At 37.7% G+C, this 22,283-nt stretch overlaps 3 protein-coding genes across 3 annotated transcripts; 2 read left to right on the top strand and 1 right to left on the bottom strand.

The window, feature by feature from the left end:
- On the top strand, window positions 2,290-5,276 carry LOC18768156 (RHOMBOID-like protein 13). Its single transcript, XM_007201260.2, has 2 exons — window positions 2,290-3,218; window positions 3,603-5,276. The coding sequence occupies exon 2, from the start codon at window positions 4,051-4,053 to the stop codon at window positions 4,858-4,860; it is 810 nt and encodes a 269-aa protein (XP_007201322.1). The 5' UTR covers window positions 2,290-3,218; window positions 3,603-4,050; the 3' UTR covers window positions 4,861-5,276.
- On the top strand, window positions 5,355-8,033 carry LOC18767489 (pentatricopeptide repeat-containing protein At5g40410, mitochondrial). The gene has a single exon (XM_007200022.2). It carries the CDS (start codon window positions 5,765-5,767, stop codon window positions 7,697-7,699), a length of 1,935 nt encoding a protein of 644 aa, XP_007200084.2. The 5' UTR covers window positions 5,355-5,764; the 3' UTR covers window positions 7,700-8,033.
- LOC18768711 (probably inactive leucine-rich repeat receptor-like protein kinase At2g25790) lies at window positions 7,997-10,009 on the bottom strand. The gene has a single exon (XM_007200937.2). It carries the CDS (start codon window positions 9,754-9,756, stop codon window positions 8,251-8,253), a length of 1,506 nt encoding a protein of 501 aa, XP_007200999.2. The 5' UTR covers window positions 9,757-10,009; the 3' UTR covers window positions 7,997-8,250.

Genomic DNA, 22,283 nt, shown 5'->3' with positions numbered 1-22,283 from the left:
AGGTATCAGATAAGGACAAATTCAATTAGACAAAAATATTATATGATATTTGAATTTTAAAAAATAATTTAAATAATTGGGTTTAATTTAAATCACAAAGCCCAAGACGTGTATAGAAAACGGACGTATAATTGAAAAATATGTACGTACGTGTACAATACGAGTATTAAACGTGAAAATGCTAAATTCTTTATATGGGTAATAACTCTAGAAAATTAAAAAAAATCAAAGAGGACAATAGAGATTCGGGTAATGGCATAACAATAATGGATAATGTTCTAAACTACTCTTATCGATAAAAGAAAATCGGGGATTTTTTTTTTTTTTTTATAAAAAGGATTCCAGAATATATATATAAATAATATACTATTTATTTTTTTAAAAAAAATATCTGGGTAAAGCCGCGCGGCTATACGATTTATAGGGAAAAAAAAAAGGACTCGCCTAGCAATTAGGTGCCCACGTTTCAAAACGAGTAGAGCCGGGAGTCTATACTATTATATATATAAAAATTATTGTAGTAAAGCTGCGCGACTATACTATTTTTTAAAAAATAAAAAAATTACCCTAGTATAGCCGTGCGGCTGTACTATTTTCTTTATAATCCGCGCTAATAAGTATAGCCGTGCGGCTATACCTTTTATTTATAAGAAAAGTACCCTCCTTGTTACTTTTAAAAAAAAAAAAAAAAAATCAATCCTTGTTACATTAGTTTATGCTTTATTGATATTAATTGGGTAGTTTCAACATATCCAAAGCGGATATTGAAGAGAGAAAATTTTCACAATAAATCAATTTGAGAGTTTAAAATTTATTTTTTTTCAAGAATGTTTGCCTTTGATCTAACTCGTTCTCTCGAGTGAAACTTGTTGAAGGAACAACAATCAATATTATTCTAATAATTTAATTAAACAACAAATAGAATAATAAAATTAAATATGGCAGTAAATTAAAAACTGACTGTTCTTGCATATAGAGGCTTGCAGAATTGCAATGTCCTTAAAACAGAATTTCACCTGACTCATTGCTTGTAGTTCTGCAGGCGTTTGCTCTACCAGGATACAACTATCTAAATCAAAGTCCTAGCACTAGAGCTTTGATTTCTAGTGAATTTGTTTGTTATCTATGAGGCTATACAAGAATGATAATATGAATGTTTTATGCAAATTTGATGTAATTCTACAGACACAAGGCTTGTGTTTAAATGGAGTGGCTCATACATGTTCCAATAGGTATTAGATAAGTACAAACTCAATCAGACAAAAAATATTATATAATATTTGAATTTTAAAAATCATTCAAATAATTAATTAACTAATTGGGTTTAATTTAAATCACATTGCCTAAGAGCCCCAAGGCTCGTCTTTTGATTAATTTATTAATATATATTAATTAACCATTGACCCAAAGGCCATACCCAAAAGCCACTCAATTGGGTCACTTGCATTTCCAATCCAAACTATTATATTTCTAAGGTGTTCCAATGTGGGACTAATTTCAACTCAAACATGTTTACAATGCCTTGTGAAACCAAAAAAACTAAATTATGTTACTGCACAGATTATTTGTCATAGAGAATTGCATGATGAGTTGGAGTGTTCTTCGTAATTACTTCACTTCTCAAACAACACTTAATATGAAGAATACTACAACCTCTCTCACTACTATACCTATAAATATGTGATTGAAATTGTTGTTCTGGTTGACAAATAGATTGCAAAATCACCATCTTGCATTTTTGTTACAACAAGTACAAACTAATCTTTGCCTCTCACATTCTTTCATAGTTAGTAAAATACGGAACAAAAAAAATACCTATGTATTTTATTCGGCAAAATTTGGCAAATTACAACTAAAAAGTTGGGCCACTATATAATACTTTAATATAATTTATTTAAATTTGTTAATATATATTATTTTAATTCAATAATATGTGAAAATTATGTGTATAATATGTGAATTTTATGTGTATTATTGAAAATTTTGTAAAAAAAAAAACACGTATATTAAACATGAAAAATATATATGTATGTGAACAATATGAGTATTGTGTGTTTGCTTTTTAAAAATATGTATTTTACCGAGTCTATAAGATGCGTACAGAAAACATATGTATTATTAAAAAATATTTACGTACGTGTATAATACGAGTATTAAACGTAAAAATGTTAAATTCTTTATATGGGTAATAACTCTGACAAAATAAAAAAAATCAAAATAGTGGCTTTTTTGAAATTTGTCATGCTTAATTCGCACCGATATGAAACTAGAAGGCAAATGCAAGATAATGCATGTGAATATTCATTTTTTCCCACCTATGAAGCACAATTTCTTCAACCTCGAGAAAATGTTCGGCATATATTCCACTTGCCATAATATCTTTTATTTTGCCAAGCATATTATTCATCCTTTCATAAATTTCACCCATCTTTTGGCCGTCACCATCATCAAATTGTACCACAAGATAAATTGGCTTTGTGAAATCTAATATTGCCTCAACATGTTCCCAAAAAGTATCATCTTGCACAAAGAATAAAAAAAAAAAAATAACCCTAAAAAAACCTAGCCCACCCAATCCCACTCGCATCTCATCAAGCACCTGCAACCTCCTCTCTCTCCCTTTCTCTCTCGTTGTGGGGAAGAGAAGATGGGGCGTTGGGGCAATGATTATCGGGTTGGGAACTGGGAAGTGGGAGAAGGAGGGGTTTTTTTTTTTTTTCCCTTTTAATTTTTAGTTTTTAGTTTTTAATTTATTTACTATTTTATTTAACTGGACTTTTTTACCCCTTTATTTGATGACAATATTGCATAATGTAACAGTAGGACCAATGTGTCGATTGATAAAGAGTTGATGGATCATTTGAATGAATAATTTAGTTGAGAGATCAAAATGCAACTCGGGTATAAATTTGAAGACAATTTGAGTAAATAACCATTTAGTATATTAGGGTCTCTCTCAATAAAAAAGATCATTTTAAAAAAATTAAATAAAAAATAAAATTTTAAAAAAAGAGACCTGGAAAGCTCACAGACCTTCTAGCCCATCATCGTCTCTGTCACTTCCTCGTTGAGTCCCCATTTCCTTTCTTCTGTCTTTCTCATCTCCATCGAATTAGCAGCCTCATTTTACGGACAGACATTGATTTTCGCTGCTTCCTCCTAGAGCGCGCGCAGATCTTCTTTACAACACAGCACCTGCCCCACTCCACCTCACTCAGGTATCTTGATTTGGGATAGGTTAGGGTTTTTATACAAGTTCAAGTCCATGGATGTATTGATTTGGGTTTATTTCAGTTACTCTCTTTCAGACCAGAAAAATCCCTAATTTGGGATTCTTCTTAGCCATCTGTTAGTCGACATTGATTTCATTTACACCTTTCTTAAAAACTTTCACTAATAATAAATTTTCTCCTTGTATAAAGAATTGATTTTTATTGTTCTATGTGGTTGGAATGTATGCAGCTTTACTGTCTTCCTTTTATCTTAAAATTTTGTTCTGTGCCTCTGGTGCCCTTCAGACGCATCTTTACTGTTTTTTTTCCTTTTCCTAGTAAGTTCTATGTCTGCAAAATCCCAATTACTCTGATTCATTGATCTTTCAGGAACCTAATTTCATTGCCTCAAGGTCTAAGCTTATGAAATTTAATATTTCTCTGAAGCTAGGATTCTCCTTGTTGTGCATGAAGTTTCATGCAACTTATTAAATTCATCGAGGAAGTGGTTTTGGATTGATTCTCAAAGTTCCCACCCATTTCTTGGATTGGTGTCTTGTGCACATTTTGGATGGTGGGTTGTGTGAATCTTCACGTTTTATTGAAGATTTTTTATCCAGGTATTCTTAAATTCGTGAACTCTGAGTAGTTTCTGAAACAGTTCTGGGGTTTCGAGAAAGCCCTTTCATTTATAAACTATGAGGGAGCTCTAAATATCTGGTCATGTTTGGTACTGCAAAAGTGGTCTTGATTCTTCAGCAGCTTATTACTATTGTGGAAATTGTCGTATTGAGATTATATAGTTGAGTTTGAAGCATCCTTAAGAAATATATTATAGATGGGTAGGCCGTTGGTTTTCGAGATCTTGGAAAAACCAGCCACGAGTTGTTTCATAGGAATATGCAGTGCAATTTGGTTCTACATACAGAAGAAAAACATTGGGTATTCACATGTGGGCTTGAGTTATGAAACTGCCATTGCAGGGCACCATTGGAGGATTATAACTTCAGCTTTTTCTCATATAAGCATTCTTCATCTTGTTTTCAATATGAGTGCACTTTGGAGTCTTGGGGTAGTAGAAAAGTTGGGGCCTATAGGTCTCGGGATGGAATATTATCTGCAGTACACACTTGTCTTGGTTGTACTTTCCGGAGCGCTAGTCTTGGGGATGTACCATATCTTAATCCAAAAATTCAAGATTGAGTATTTTCGGAGAGTTACTGCTGTTGGGTATTCTTGTGTTGTTTTTGGTTGGATGACGATTCTTTCTGTCAAGCAACCTACATCCAAGTTGCATCTTTTTGGATTTCTTTCACTTCCCATTAGTTTTGCTCCATTTGAGTCACTTATTTTTACTTCAATCATCGTTCCTCAAGCAAGTTTTATCGGTCATTTATCTGGAATTGTTGTTGGGTATGCTATCGCATGGGGTTTAATTCATGGTATGAACAACTACTGGGCAGTTTCCATGTTGGGATGGATTGTACTTGTTTCTGTGTTCAGTTTGAAGCGATCTGGTGCATATGATTTCAGTTTTCTTGAGATTGAATCTGTTACTGATCCTTCATTGCCATCTGTACGGTTTGTTGGAAATGGTAGAACATTGCAAATGAGCGCATTACCAGCTACAGGTGTTGAGCTTGTGTAATATATTTGTAAATGCAACCTTGACTTGGGGTCTAGTTATTGCAGAGTTTAGATCCACCAAGCCTTAGTCATACTTGAAACTTTGTTGATTTTTCGGAACATTCCAGATTGGTCACCTCTGCCCACTGTGGTGATACAAATCCCAGGGTGCTACGGTTTGACCCGTTAGAGTGATCGATTGTGCTTGCTGCATATGTTAGGGTTGATTGTCATTGTTGTGTTATAGGAACGGTTTTTTAATTATCATTTGTAGTATCTCTTGAGTCTGTTAAATTGAGCAGATAATGTATCATTCTACTACTGTTTTCTCAGAGAAATGATGGAAGATGAATTGTGTAATGGTGTTGACAATACGCATGCAGTCGTTTATTGTACGATACAAGCCTTGAGGAAGATAATTCATTTATTCTTTGTTCAGTCATCTATTTTTCCTGTTTTTGTTTTAATCTCAGAACAGGTCTGAGGTGGGATTTCCATATCTAGTAGACATGTATTATTATTGTATATGTTGATGAAATCATAACTATAACTTGATGCACCCGTATCCATTAATTAAAATAATAATAATAAGAATAAGAATTGGCTTCAACATTAGCCTCCAAGAAATGGGACAGCTATGGGGACTCCTGCTCAATCCATATTGTATAATAAAATTGTGTCATGAAAATGTACCCAAAAAAAAAAAAAAAAAAAAAAACATGTGCCATCTTGCAGAATGCCATAATCCAGACAAGTTCATCGTCTTGTTTTTGTGGTACTGTTGCTAACTGTGTTTTTACCACACAACAGACAAGTTCATCGTCTTGTTCATTTCCATTTCCCTTCCTTATGGTTCAACAGCTACCATCACAAATTTAACTCTATACAAGAAATACACCAAGCAAACAAAGATTGAATGATGGGAGATGATAACAGTAGCTTCTTGTTCATCATCTCTGTTATCCTCTCTCCAGTCTCTCCCCGGCTTTCTCTTCAAGTCCAGAATTTTCTTCTACTTCCATCAAATTCAAAACCCACAACGTTTCTGCAAACCCTTCACCCAGAAAAGATTTCACAATGCTCTTCTTTCTCCCCAGTCCTCTGTCCAATTTCCCTCACATCCAAATCCAGACAGTCTTCTTTCATATCTAATTTCTGCTGTAAGCTCCTGCTCTTCAATCTCCTATTCCCGTGCAATTCACTCCTGCGTCATCAAATCTTTCAATTATACTGATGGGTTCATTGGCGATCAGCTTGTTTCTTGTTATACTAGATTGGGTCGTGCAGATGATGCACGCAACTTGTTCGATGAAATGCCCAACAAGGACTTGATCTCCTGGAATTCTTTAATTTCGGGGTTTTCGCGAAGAGGGTATGTAGATAAATGCTTGGATGCATTTTTTAGGATGAAATTTGAAATGGGAATAGAACCCGATGAGGTTACACTTATATCTATAACCTCTGCTTGTGCTAGCAGGGGAGCTGTTGATGAAGGAAAGTACATTCATGGCTTTGCACTGAAATTGGGTGTGCTGTGGGAAGTTAAGCTTGTTAATTCTCTTATTAATTTGTATGGAAAGTCAGGCTATTTGGATGCAGTTTGTCGATTGGTTGAGACAATGCCTGTAGGGAATATAGTATCATGGAATTTAATGATTGTATCTCATGCTCAAAATGGGAGTGCAGCAGATGGAGTGGGTTATTTTAATCTCATGAGAAGGGCTGGAATTAATCCTGATGATGGCACTGTGCTGTCCTTGCTTGAAGCTTGTGAGAATCTAGGTTTACAGAAACTAGCAGAGGGTGTCCATGGTTTGATAACGAAATGCGGTCTCTATGCAAATGCCACAGTTGCAACTGGACTGCTAGATTTGTATGCAAAGTTGGGGAGATTAAATTATTCACTGAAGGTTTTCGGGGAGGTAAATAATCCCGACAAAGTAGCTTGGACTGCAATGCTTGCAGGCAATGCTGTGCATGGGAATGGGAGAGAAGCAATGGAGCTCTTTGAAGGCATGGTTAAGGTGGGTGTGGAGCCTGATCACGTCACTTTCACTCATTTGCTAAGTGCTTGTAGCCATTCAGGGCTTGTCAAGGAGGGAAAGAATTACTTCGACATTATGTCTCAAGTTTATGGAATTGAGCCTAGGTTGGATCACTATTCATGCATGGTTGATCTCCTGGGTCGCTCTGGGCTTCTGAATGACGCTTATGAGCTGATTAAACGTATGCCGTTGAAGCCAAACTCTGCTGTTTGGGGGGCCCTTTTCGGTGCTTGTAGGGTTTATGGCAACATTGAACTTGGGAAGGAAGTAGCAGAGAGATTATTTTCTTTGGACCCATCAGATTCCAGAAACTATATCATGCTATCAAATATGTACTCTGCAGCTGGTTTGTGGAGAGATGCTTCAAAGGTGAGGGCTTTGATGAAGGAGAAAGGTCTCATCAGAAACCCTGGATGCAGTTTTATCGAACATGGAAATAAAATTCATAGATTTGCTGTGGGTGATCGATCTCATCCGGAGTCAGAGAAGATATACACCAAATTGGAAGAAATGATAGGAAAGATTCGGGAGGCTGGATTCGTGTCGAAAACGGAGTTTATTCTTCATGATGTTGAACAGGCAGTGAAAGAAGATATGATCAGTAAGCACAGTGAGAAACTAGCCATTGCATTTGGGCTTCTGGTGACTAATGCTGGCATGCCAATAATTATTACTAAGAACCTTAGAATCTGTGGTGACTGTCACAGCACTGCAAAACTCATATCCTTGATCGAGAAGCGAACTATCATAATTCGAGACTCTAAGCGGTTCCACCATTTTGCCGCCGGCATATGCTCTTGTGGAGATTATTGGTGATCCTCTGCGTTATTAGCTTTATGGTGATTCTGCACATGATATTAGTACAAGTCTCGTGTTTCGGATATTTGTGAGAGAAGCGTTGTATGCATAATTCCCCAGTTGTATGGAAGAATGTATGTAATGTATTGATTGATTTGAAGAATGCTCACAGAATATATATTGATTGATCTGAGGTTGTGTGGGCATGGTATACCTCTGTATACTAATGGATGGCATCGTGTGCATATCTCATTTTGTATAGGCAGGTAGAGATGAAGAAGAAGAAGATGATGAGATTATATGAATCCCAATTTGTTATGTTAAAAATATTGTTATAAGATAATACTCCCGGTCTATGAGTTCAGGTTCCTCCAACAACAAAGTTCATTGGTTTTTTCATTACCTTTCCTTTGCTTTTGTTTCAACTGCTAATAAGATTAACTCTACATTGACATACAAGATAAGGAGAGAGACATTGCTCTGTTTATTCTCCCAACTTCTCTCCCTGCCCTTTATTTCCTTCAAGCTTATTGTTATGTGCTCGCTAGGCAAGGCAAGGCAATCTTCCTTTACTTACATGGTGCCAGTGGAGCACCACAAAGACAATCGTTCCCCAAAAACGCTGAAGCAGCAAACTTGGTGGCTGGAAGTGGTCCACACAGATGGTTGTGGCTCACATTTAATCTGTCAAGGCCTGAAACTCCACTAGGCACTTTCCCAAAAACCAAATTCCTGGACAAGTCCAATTGCTTCAGCGTCTTCACAATCCTCAAGCTCTCCAGATTGAACTTCAACTTATTTCCCGAAGCCGAAAAACCCACCAAGAAATCAGTCTTGTTAAGCAACCCAATCGGACTGCCCGTAATTTCGTTCTCGGATAAATCTATGAAATCATAGAAATACGTCTCTGCAGGCTTCCAGTCCTCCAATTTCAACTTAATCCCACACTTCGCAAGCTTCAGAGAGTAAATGATTGGCGATGAAGTAACCCATTTGGGAATTTGATTCAAATGGAAGCTGTTGTAAGACAAATCAAGGGACTCGATGCCCTTCACCTTCAATTGTGGAAATGGGTCGGTGAGATAATTATGAGAAAGATCAAGGTTAAAAATCTTGGTCAAATTCACAAATCTCTGGGGCACAATTCCCGAGAAGCCATTGTGTGAGAGATCAAGGGTGTCAAGGGCCTTGAAATTTCCAAGGAAATCTGGGATTTGACCCGTCAGAGCATTGTGACCGAGCTCAAGGTAAGCCAGTTTTGGCGCCAAAGCTGAAATTGAAGCTGGGATTTTCCCGGAAAATTTGTTCCGTGAAAGTCTGAGAATTCGGAGCTCCGAAAATGAGCTGAAGAAATCGGGTATGGGACCAGACAAACCGTTTTGCTCGAGATTGAACAGGGTGAGGCTCTTGAGGTTTTTAATGCCGTATGGTATTGACCCGGTTAAGAGGTTGCCGCCCAGGTTGAGCTGCGTCAACCGAGTCAACTTGGAGATTGAGCTCGGGATTGGACCGGTGAACTGGTTGTAATAAAAACTGAGTGCACCGAACTGGGTCAAGTTGCCGATCTTATCGGGTATTCGACCCGACAGCCTGTTGTGTTCGATGTAGACGTATTGGAGGTTGGGTAGCCCGAATAGGAGATCCGGGAATGGACCCGAGAGGTTGAGGTTTTGGAGATAGATGCCGTCTAAGAACTTGAGTTTTGCGAGGGAGGGTGAGATTTTACCCGATAAGAAGGTGTTGGGTTGGTCGGGTTGACCCCCGAGAGAGAGGCTTGTGACCCGATTGTTTAAGCAGTTTATGCCCGCCCATGTGCAGCAGTCCGTACCCGGTTTCCATGAGCTGAGCTTGTTGGATGGGTCAGCTGTGATGCTCGATTTGAAGGCAAGTAGACCCGCTTCGTCGTCCACGTGGCAGGCTGCTGAGATGGGCTTGAGGCACCGGAGGGTGAGGATAGCCAGCAAGAGGAAGGACAGCTTCTTCATGTTCATGTTTTCGGGTTTCTGAGAAAGAAGTTCCAAATTTGGCAAAATGGGTTTGGAGAAACTGGGAGTCAAGTAAAAGGCAATGGGCATTTTTATAGGACATGTGAGATAGGTTTGAGTTTGACTCGATTAAATTTGACCAACTTGAAGGAAAAAAGCAACGAAAGAAGCAATTTCCCAAAGTGGAACCTTATCTACAATTGAGTAAAGTAAGAGCAATGGAGGTAGAGAAGGTTGAGACAAGGATGGTCAAGCTTGTCGGCTCAACTTTAGATCCAGATCCATATGTAGCTTGTAATACTTTTCTACAACACCCAACTAATGAATGAGGATTACTACCAACAACTAATGAACGAGACATTGGCTTTGAAGAACTTGGTCTGAATTTAAAGTTCTGGATAACATTGTAAGTGTTTTGGCTTCCTATTAATAAAACTTACCGATTTCGAAGAAAAAAATCGTCTAAATCAGCTATGCGCGCAATTGACTTAACACTATATTGATAGAAATTATCAGAAAATTAATTGTGAGTAGGTATGTGGACCACCAATTTTATGTACGTGACTTGTGATGGCATAGGTATTACAATTTCTCAAAACTTGTTATAGGCCACAATTCACTTGTGTGGTATTCTTAGCCAACATGTTCACAGCCCTCAAGCAACTCGGGTGCTGCTCGTATTTAAGAAGAAATGGCATGTCATGTTTGGTGTGCTGGACATAAATTAATGCACGGTTCACATTTACTTTTTAACATTTTGGAGTGGGATTTAGAAAATTGAATTTTTTATTTTTATTTTTAAAATTTGAAATTTTGGAATTGCATTCGTAATTCAACTAAAAAAGTCACTAGCCACAAAGGGCCAATACAAACTAGCCACAAGGGTCATTACAATAACGGAGTGTTTTAATATCAAAATGATGACAATACGAGGCTCCTCCAATAACGATCATGTAGAATCGAAGAAATTCTGGCATAAGCATCCCAACTAAGAGTGCAAACTCAAAACAACCAAAAATAGATAAAGCTTGAAAAAACCAAGCCATAACAATACAAATAAAACTATCACAAAGGAATATGAAAAACTTTCACAAAATGAGATGTGAAAACTACACAAAAAACTCAAAAAGTCTCTTTGACTTATTCCAAACATGAACAAACTGCAAAAAGAATTGTGGTGAAGATCTAACGTTGAGACAAAATCATTTACAAAACGAAGACAAATAGGGGAATCCTTCTGTCTCTGAAAATGAGAGAAGGTAGAAAGGGAGAAGAGGAGAGGGGAGGAAGAACAATGGTTTCCTCCCCTCTCAAAGTGAAAACATTTATAGAGTGTTTTCTTGGAGAGAAGGGGCTAGGGTTTTCATCTTTTATGCATTGATGAAATTTAGATATCTCGTCAGCCAAGTTTCAATAATTTCCTTATAAAGTTAGGATAATGGCTTCCTCTCCTCTCAAAGTGAAAACGTTTGTAAAGTGTTTTCTTGGAGAGAGGGGGCTAGGGTTTTCAATTTTTATGTCTTGATGAAATTTAGATATCTCATTAGTCAAGTTTCAATAATTTCCAAATGAAGTTAGGATAAAAAGAAATTATAGAAACAAGAGACTTGTAATTTAAGTTGTTAGAAATATTTACTATGCACATGAAATTCTATGTTCAATTCCCACTTTTCAATATCACTTGTATAAAATATATTATAACCAATCAAACTCAGTGATAAGACCCTACCGACATTTTAATAGACAACGTGATTTCCCTCCACCATCACCATCATTTCTATCACCAATCACTAAAACTGTTGCTCTAGTTGTGGCCGCTGTTTCCATCCATCAACGTCGAAGTATATATTATTGCCACCTCCACTATTGTCCTTGTCATATGTTTATATATTTTTTTTCAAGTGATATCAATTTTATTTTAATTTTTGTCAAACTTCTTCTCTGGACCATCCAATACAGTAATCAAATACAAATTAGGAATTTGCCCCAAATGAATGATGTGTTGAATTTGCCTTCACACACAAGAGGACGAAAGGATGAGAGAATGTATCAATTATCCTTGCGTTATTTTGTCCCACATCGAACTAGAGAGCTAAACAGCGAAATGGCTTATAAAATGCGAAGCACGCAGTTGTTCAATTCATACCTTTCTCGGCCTTTTGGCTAAGATCAAGTGTAGTATCTGTTCTTATCAGTTTAATATCTGATACGTGAGCCAATGGCCCACACGATATTAAATTAATTTCTTTAAGGGAAGGGTCCGCTACAGTAGCTTGCTATTGAGGCTCTCGCGTGTCGCCCAAGCGTTGCACTACAGCATGGGCCTGGCGCACCCCAACAAAGCTAGTTGAATATTTTTCCAGACATATTTTATTTCAATTTTCTGTTCCTGTGGTGGCCCAAAATCATGGCCTTTTTTATTTGGTCCTCGTAAACATGTCGGGGGGGTCTCCTTATTGACCATGGAAGATCCTGGCAAAACATACACTTTGAAGAGAATTATGATCCTCTTTAAACCAAACTAAAATAAGACATTTTAAAATATGAATAATACTAGTCTTACCATATTTTTATGCCACAGTTTCATATTACATGATGTGGCAGCTGATGTGTACATATCACATCATGTAAAATAATAGTTTCTGTTTTTCTAATTTTATTTATTAAAATACACTTCATTCATTTAATTGATGTGACATGATATGGACATGCTACATCATGTGGTATAGAAATGTGGGATAAAAATGTGGTAAGTGTAGCATTACTCTTCAAATTATTTAATATTTTCTTTTCGTTTATGATTTATTCTAATATTTGTTTTTTCTAATTATCTTAATTAAAATACACTTCATTGATTTAATTGATGTGACATATAATATGGATATGCCACATCATATGGTATAGAAATGTGGGATAAACATGTGGTAAGTGTAGCATTACTCTTAAAATATTTTTAGTTAGTAAAATACGGAATGGAAAAAGTATAAATAAAAAGATATTGAAAAACACAAATGAAAAATTCGGCCACTATATAATTTGTAATAAATACCCTTCAAATTGTAGATCTTATATATTTCAAACAAAAAAAATACGTTGTGTGAATCAAAGGATGAGCGAATCGACTACTCTGTTAAACAATCTGCTCCCTTTAGAATTTGTCCCGCAATCAAGTGCAGCTTTCAAACGACCATTAGTGAAACCAAGGAACTTGCTTTGCAATACAAGCACAATTAGTAAAACCAATATGCATGTACTTGTCCCACATCGGCTAGAGGGTTGAGGTGGGCACGTATAAATATAAAAGGATGAGCATCTGAAAACGTACTTACCTGGATAGGGTCTTGATTTGTATTGCTTTAGTCATCTTGATTTGTATTGCTACAATGGAATAGGCTTGTTCCCTTTTCATTTATGCTTTTGATTTATGTTCAGGAATCGGATGAATATATACAAACACCGCATTATTTTAGATGCTGGGGAATTGAGGGAGAAACATCCAAATTGTATACCAGTAAGAATTTTGCCGCATTAAACACTTCCTATGCATCCAGTGGATATACTCTGTTTAATTTGAGCCTCCCTGCAGCTGACTCTGGAAAAGGATCCAAGGAGTGACATTCCTGACACAGACATGAAGAAGTTAGTTTCCAATTCCTTTTTTGCTTAGGCTTTTGATATATGTTCCGAAATCTGTCAGAAAAAAAAGAAGAAGACGACATCAGTATATATGAATTGCATACCGAAAGAAAATGTACTTATTTACTTCAATGGGCAAACTCCAACTTCATTTCTGATTGCAGATTCCTAGAGTATGGTGATATGCCTCTTCGAGATTTTGTTTCTTTTATTCGGACGCGTATCAGAGTCAGCAGGAAAAAACGTATATTTGTCTTTTGCAGGAACACTGAACCTCCATTTGGTGAGCTGCAACGCATTTTTGTTTTAGCCATAATAATAACTTGTTACCAAATTAGTTGTGATTGTAATAATCTTTCAATGTTACAGATGCCTTGATGTCTACCATCGATGAGGAAAATAAGGATGAAGATGGATTTCTTCACATCACCTTCATTGGTGAAGGGAGAGTCTCTGGATCCAATGAAGAGCAATAATGCTTTGTGTTAATGATCTGACCTGCTTAGTCATTATAATTTAGGCCTTTGCTCAAATGTGACGGGTTGCCAGACTTTTCATGCTCAGTCTAGTGGGCTACTCCCCCCTCCCTAGATCATGCAATGGCAGTGCAAACCACCTGCTTCACCTGCCTATAAGAGCATGTCCACCGCTGCACCAAACCTGGGCAAAAGGCCCCCCTGGCAGCCCATTCCAGCTCCAGCGCACAACAATGAGCCAGGGCAAATGGTGGGTCCCACCAGCCTGGGCAAGCCCAAAGGCTAATTCTGCCTGGGCTGTTGCCCTCGGGCTGCTGACATCAGCATGATGTCAGCAGCTGATTTTCAAATTTTTTATTACTGTTGGACCCAACTAGCCCACATTGCCCAATAGTTACAAGCCATGTGGCTTCTCCTGGAGCCTCCGATCAAAAAATATTGCACAATCCAACGATTGTCCAATTTTTGGCTTTAAAAAATTGAACAAAAAATCAAAAATTTTAAAAAAATATATCAAAAAATTCTGAAATTTTTTTCTATACATACCTACCAATATTATTCACTTTCCACACCAATTTAATTTCAAAATTTTGTCCGAAAATGTTATCTTGATTTTTAGGTGAGGATTTTACGATAAATATTAACACTTGGGAATTGAAAATCTTATCCGAAAAGCTTATCAAAATCAATGGTTTAAGTATAAATAAAATAAAATAAATTTAAGTGAATAGTAATTGCCTTAGACTTGCCCTAGACTTAGCCCTCATGGATGGAACCACAAATGGCAAGCCTGACACTATTCACGTGAATAGTGGCAGCCCTTGCTTGCCCTTGCCCTAGACTTAGCCCTTATGGGTGGAGATGCTCTAAATAGAAGACCAAAAGAAGGGAGAAGGAGACTGACTCTTTCTTTTCACTTAGAATAGCTGATGTAGAACAGATGGCAGGTTTTATCGCGGTTGAGCTAAAAAAAAGGACGTAGCAGGAATTTGCAGATTTGTCGTCCGAGCTCCGATTAGGACGCAAAATACCATTTCGAAAAGGGAACGACGCCACGAGTCAAACTCAAAGCGTTGCCGTGATGTATGATGGATTTTGGCGTTCTGAGGTCGTTTGGCCTTCCAAAACTGCTTTCAAAGTTTTCAGTTAATTATCCGAACAAATTCTGTTTTCAGTTTCGGAGTTACGTAGTTAAGTCTCCGAATTAAGTCTGTTTTTTTCAGTTTTAATGTAATAACTCCCCTGGTAGTTCAAGGGTTGAGAATGATGTATTTAGACAGGTTGGTCTGTCGTTTTTTATTACCTCAGTTTTTAATACAATTTTCCAAAGAGAATTCCTCTTAATTTCTGGTGGAATCCAGATATCTTGTTACTCAAGGTTTCGCTTGAAACCTTTGTTGTTTGTGCTGCGTCAATAGCTCTATTCCTGTATAATTGGCAAACCAGTTGTAACAAGGATTCAAATCAATGCAAGTACCGTGTTCTTCCATATCTCCAACCCAACTCACGCACTTTGATCCTAGTTTTCTTGTACCCCCTCTAGGGTCAAGGTTTGCGTTGACTGCTGGTCCTACCAGTCAACAGTTTTGATATTTTTTTGGTGCTTCTGTTATTATTACCTATAGCTGTTGTAAATATATAAGGTGGAGCCCACCTCCATTAGAAGATGCTTGCCTATAAATAAGGCTTCCCCCTACTTGTAATATACACACATGAGTGAGAAAAACATTCAAGGAGAAACATCAGATTTCTATACTTGATCTATCTCAATTCCCTCTCCAATTTCTATTTAGTTTATAACACGTTATCAGCACGAAGCTCTAACCAGCTGAGTTCTCTGATAAAACCCAGAGACCAAAATCAACCGGAATTCTCGGCTCTCTCTGTCTCCCATAGCTGTAGAGATATTCCCACTGAAGCCTCTGAACATCGCCGATGCTCAACTTCTCAATCCCAATCCTTGGAGGGGGCATATGGCTGAGCGGCAGAGCCAACAACATCATCATCGGGGTCTCGATCATGGTGGTTTCCCTAGCTGGGATTGCAGAAGCCTGCTACAGGAACACTTTCCTCATGTGGTTTTATCTGTTCGTCATGTTCTTCATCATAGCAGCTCAGCTCAGCTTTCCGTCGCTCAACAGCTCAGCCTGCTGAACCTCAACCAACTCGAGCTCAACAGCCTCTCCGTCGCCAAAGACATCGGCAAAGCCTTCGGCCTCCTCGCCGGCCTCGCCTCCGACAAGCTCCCCACCTGGCTCATCCTCCTCATCGGCCCCGTCGAGGGCCTCGTCGGTTACGGCGCCCAGTGGCTTGTCGTCAGTGAAAGAATCAAATCCCTCTCTTACTGGCAGATGTGTATTTTTCTGTGCATGGGAGGCAACAGCGACGACGTTCTGTCGCGGGCAGAGCTACGCAAAGCGTTTGTGTCGCTGAGGCTGATTGAGGCCCACTTCGGCATCGACGTGACCACCCCACCGGATCAGCTAACTCAGCTCTACGAGTCCATATTCAACAAGTTCGACACCGACCAGAGCGGGACGGTGGATCTCGAGGAGTTCAGGGAGGAGATGAAGAAGATTATGCGGGCCATTGCCGACGGGCTCGGCTCATCCCCTATTCAGATGGTTCTGGAGGACGACGAACAAAACTTTCTCAAGAAGGCTGCCGATCTCGAGGCTTCCAAGACCTCCCTCTGAATCTGAATCACTCTCACTTTCCTCCTCCTCCGCTAGTTTGTTTCTGCAGACCATATGTTGTTATCTTGTGAGCTGCCTCCTCAAGATGCGGCAATGATGAAAGCAAAAGAAGATCCAACAACAAACCCATCGAAAGAAAGAAAAGTAAATAATAATAAATTTAAAAAAAAAGATCACTCAGCAAGGGCACTCAGAAAAAGATCACTCACGTGGAGCTCCATAGAAGCACAGCAGCATAGGCACACGATATGTTGTCGAGTGCGCATGATCGCAGCCCCCACCCACCTGTTCTTGGAAAAATCCAATAAGCTCTATGCCCCTTATGCTTTCTATTACTTTATTATTTCTCTACAGTATTTAATAAACCAATTGGTGCAGGTGTGCAGATTACAGGTGGAAAGCATTTAATTTGAGAGACAAGAATGATGCCTTCCACAAAAGATAATAATATTATCTACTATGTTATTTGATCGTGGTGTTAATAAGAACCCACCAATAATTGCCTTTACTTTACCGCAAATTTACTTTTACTTAAAGTATGATGTGGAATTAACTCTCATACTTTATGAAATTACTTTACTGTACATTATTTACTGTATGGTGTAGGTTTATTACCTATACAACAGTATCTATTTAAAAGGGTGGTGCGGGTTTATCGTCCACGCCTTTACTTTTATTTAAATGTATGGAGCAGAATTAGTGCCCATACAAGCACGTTTACTTTATCGCAAATTTACTTTTACTTAAAGTATGATGTGGAATTAACCCTCATACTTTATGAATTTAATTTCCCGCACATTTAATTTTATTTAAGGTATGGTGCGGGATTAACGTCCATACAGCAAGCAATTTAATTTATGAATTTAATTTACCGCACATTTAATTTTATTTAAAGTATGGTGTGGGTTTATCGTCCATACCAGTAATTTATTTACCAGCAATTTATTTTATGGATTAATTGTGCTGTATGATGAGTTTTTACAGTATGCAGATCAGGACCAGAAGTTCCTTGATCCTCATCATACAATTACATCAGGACTTGAAGATCCTTGATGATGATATTAATATAAGAGATGGCAGTCTCTCCGGTACTATATTTGTAAACATGTGATTAGACTTGAGGGTCCTTGATCCATGACATGTAAATAAGGACCTGAGGTTCCTTAATGATGTAACAGTACCGTATTGGTTCATAATGCCGTACACATGGATGATAACTGTACTGGCAAATGTACTGTCCACATGAATAGATACGTATTCATGACTTGATGAATAGTACCGGATATATGAATAGTGACGTATACATAAATATTAACCATTTTGGATAAACCATCACTATTCAAAAGGGAACCTGCAGTTCCTTAAACTCATGGATGAGCAATTAAATGAGATGCCAGAAGTTCCTCAAAATATGGACAATTATGTAAGGGCTTGAAGTCCAGAAATACGTACAGAAAATTGTAAAAATGTCCATACCATGAGAATATGTGATTTTGGCTTGAGGTTCAAAATCTAACAGTGTTGAGAACCTGAAGTTCCAACAATTAAATGGACAACCCTTGAGGTATTATTGCAAATTGTGGTACGCCACATATTTCTTTGGCATAAGAGAATGATGAATTGAGGCTCCCCACATATTTTGTTATATCTGGGCGGAAGCTCATGAACCCAAATATATGAGATATTAGTGTGGCTTTTACTCAATTCATATTTCATGTCTATTTGAAAAAGGCGAATAAATTTTGAGTTTTGTGTTTAGCCCAGGCCAAAAGTTCCATATGTTGAAATATGAAATTTGGGAGAGTCGATGTGGTTATTTGAACCTATAAGGCACAAGGTTCCAACCGTCATTTTGAAAAGACGTAAAAATCACAAGTGCAAGTTTAAGAATGTGCGCAATTATTATAACAAGAACATACAACAGATAGATTTTTTCCACCTGCAATGAAGGTGCAGGCCCTGTAAAATCTATAAAATTACGTTATGTTCTGGAAGCCTCTGAAGGAAGAGGACGGCGCCTCTTAAGCTTAGCCATGAGCCTCTCGTGGTCTCCCAAAATTCTTTCATTGGAGACCTGCAGCATGTCTAGCATTCTCAGTGTATCAACGGAGTACGAACTCACCAGTTTCAACAAGGAATTATTCTCTCCTTTAAGTTTCTCAACCTCCTGTTGAGACTCATGAAGCATTCTTTGAAGAGACGAATTTTCAGTTGTTAGCCTCTCAACCTCGTTTGCTCTGGTACGCAAACGATCAGCCATGTTAGAAACAGAAGCAGCACTCTGAATGCTAAAAGCCATTGAGTCATCAATAGCCTCTTCCTCAGACCTCCCTGTTAACAGCATTTCATCCATTGGAGTAATGAAATTCCTAGCTACTATGACAGCAGTAGCATCATTCATCATCACTGAATCATTAACTGTGAGATGACGATTTTGGGATACAAAGGATGGACGCCAAACTTTGGCGTCACTGTTTGTTGTGGGAGCATCATTTAAATTGAAATAATTTGGGCAGGAAGAAGAGGAAGCCATTTTTAAGAAGGGTTCGAAGAAAGTCTTAGGAAAACTAAAGTTTCAGAAAATGAAGGAAGTTGAGTTGAAACGCAGTTGCTCCAATCAAGTTTTGCAAAGGCAATATCTATAGGAGGATGGCTACAGTTTCCAGGATCCCAATATTATCTCAGATCCCTATATTCTCTTTTTCTTTTCCAGATTCCAAAACTTCACGCGGCCTCCATTAATGTTTGTCGGCACTTTCGGCGTTTTCAAGTATTATTTTCGTTAAAGCCGATCTTGCTTTACGGATTTCACGGAGCTACTTTTTCAAAAGTATCCCGAGAATCTCGCAATTTTCCTATGGTTAATTTGAAATTCACCGGTTCTACCTATTCATTGTATTTGTGTATAAATGTGTTATTAACGAAATTTTCTTTGCAGAAGACATCCATTTTACTCCATACCTAGTGATGCGATATCTACTTATTTTTCTTATCAGTGAGCACTCAATATGCCCGAGAAGCAAGACTATCTCTGATCATCCATTCAGGAAGTAAGACTATCCCTGATCACGTTTCCGCTACATCAGGAAACTGTGAAAGCGATCTTATGCTCTAATCTCCGGAAGTCCTTCTAGACTAGGAGATATGAGAGCTTATTGTCTGCTCCCACCAACTTCCTTCCCTGATTGCTTACCTTACCTTGCAATCAATATCACATTTTTTTTGCATTTTTTCTCTTTTTGTAACTCTCTGTTCATAAGAGATTTTATTTCTTTAGAATGAACATCTGAAGAAAAAATCCATGAAGTGATCCTAACTCTGAGGGTTATTTGTTTTTGACAGAGAAAAGAGTTGTGATTTTGCTCTTGCAGGATATAACTAGATCATCAAGCGCTATATTATATTTACTGGGCCGATACGAGCTTGAATGATACTTGAGAAAAGTTTCTCCCACCTAAGGATGTAAGCAATACTTGTGTTGTTTTATGCTTATATACTTATTTGATATTTTATCTTGAAAGGCAACCAAATGGGAAGATAAGTCCGTTCCAAAAGAATGGCTTGTATGTATCCATGAATTATTAACGCAAATTTTACAGATTGCAAGTTGGATACATTGATAATACACTACACAGATTAAAGTCCCATAAGAACAGAATATGGGTATAGCAGTGATCAATATGATGCACGTCTGTTGCGTAGCAAATGATATGGATTGAAGTCCCAAAAGGACAATCCTTTAACATGTCAATATTGATATTGTGCACGCCTAATGCGTAGCAAATTATATGGGTTAAAGTCCCATAAATTAATTGACATGTATGTATTAATCTGTGGCATGCCTGCAGCATGACAGATATATGGGTTCTAAATGTTCCAACTCCCTAAATAGAGATTTTCCACGCCCTATGTAAAATAACGCTCCATTGGAGGTTATAATCCACATTCTCACATAATAAAAGCCCCCAGAAGTGGCTTGGGTACCCAAAAGCAAAGAAATGGTTATAATTGATGCATGCGCATGCAAATGAGAATGATGGGATCATGAATTGATGAATGACAATTTTTGGTTTTGGAGTAGCTACTCAAATCATCAATGGGCTGTGTTAATTGGAACCACGTTCAATTATTAAATGTCGACAATATCATTGGCCAAAATGGAATGAGGTAATTCCATTATAGATGAGAATGAACGTGAAAGAACAAACCCACTGTACGAACCCCAAAAGATGTTAATACTGAAATTTATACTTGGGTGTTCGGAATAAAAGGGAATATACCTACTTTGTATGACACAATGTTTCTGGCAGAAACAAGGAATGTTGGGTTTTCTCCATATTTACAGATTCAATTGTGCCTCCTTATTGCACATTTACGGAGACCAACATGTTATCTTTAAGGGTTATTAAATGCACGGAGCATATCACCAGTAGTGATTCCTTAAAGATGTATAAATAGCTGGTTTAAAGCTATATAATGTGTCATAAAGTTTAATCCCTTTAAACAAAATCCTTGAAAGGATTGAAATTGCATGAAGCAAGTCCCTGAAGGACATGTGCCTGAAGCACAAAATCTGTACTCAATACTAATGTGCATAAATTGCCTCAGTGAGTACAAGAAATATTTGTCTCGACTTAAAGATCGAGCATTATGCCAACAAGATTCTTGCTTATACTAAGAAAGTATTGAAGCATTTTTATGAGGATTATCCGTTGGACACTTTAAGGATTTTCCGGAAGTATATTGGACCGTACATCGTATTTTCCAGATAGAGCTCAACTCCATCACCATCATTTTGGGATGATGTGAGGCATATTTGATGCTATCTCAGCATAACACCATATACGGGCATATTTTTGAGTGAACTTACAAATAGCCCAAGTGTTATTAGATATGCGGACTCTGGAAATTTCTATGGTCGCATACTGGAAAAGCTAGTCATGAAGTTTTCAGGGGGAGATATTCATCAGGGGGAGCGTGGTATTAATAAAGACCTTCACACACTGTACTCTTTTTCCTTCATCCAGGTTTTTATCTCACTGGGTTTTTCCTGGTAAGGTTTTAACGAGGCAGTGTCGCTCAAGATTGACTCACAGAAGCAGTGTCAACTATGATATTCAGAAAGATGATCAACAGTATGGCTTAAAGATATTTTGCCAAACATCAGGGGGAGCGTGCTATCAATAAAGATCTTCAAACACTGTACTCTTTTTCTTTCGTCCAGGTTTTTATCCCACTGGATTTTTCCTGGCAAGGTTTTAACGAGGCAGTGTCGCACGCGTGTCAATATACACAGAATTTTATGTTACACATGATTATGTACTCTTTTTTCTTTTGACCAGTTTTTGTCCCACTGGGTTTTTACTGGCAAGGTTTTTAACGAGGCATATTCCATATCATTTGTGGTCTCCAAGGAGGAGTGTTGTAAATATATAAGGTGGAGCCCACCTCCATTAGAAGATGCTTGCCTATAAATAAGGCTTCCCCCTACTTGTAATATACACACATGAGTGAGAAAAACATTCAATGAGAAACATCAGATTTCTATACTTGATCTATCTCAATTCTCTCTCCAATTTCTATTTAGTTTATAACAATAGCAAATATTTTTCAGTGAATTTAGAAAGCTCTGGATATTAATTTAATTTAATTGGAATCAAACTGGACTTGAGTAAGGAAAGCGAAGCCCGGCCCATCCACTGACTAAGTAACTTGTAAAGGTTGCCGCCACGTGGGACTCAGTCATCTCACCTAAACGAATGAATGAAACCCAAGGGAAAGCCCAAGAACAATTAATTAAGACGGCACC

This window comes from Prunus persica, chromosome G8 (genome assembly GCF_000346465.2).
Source record: "Prunus persica cultivar Lovell chromosome G8, Prunus_persica_NCBIv2, whole genome shotgun sequence".
In the NCBI taxonomy this organism is placed as follows: Eukaryota; Viridiplantae; Streptophyta; class Magnoliopsida; order Rosales; family Rosaceae; genus Prunus; species Prunus persica.
This window is presented reverse-complemented; position numbering and strand designations above follow the sequence as displayed.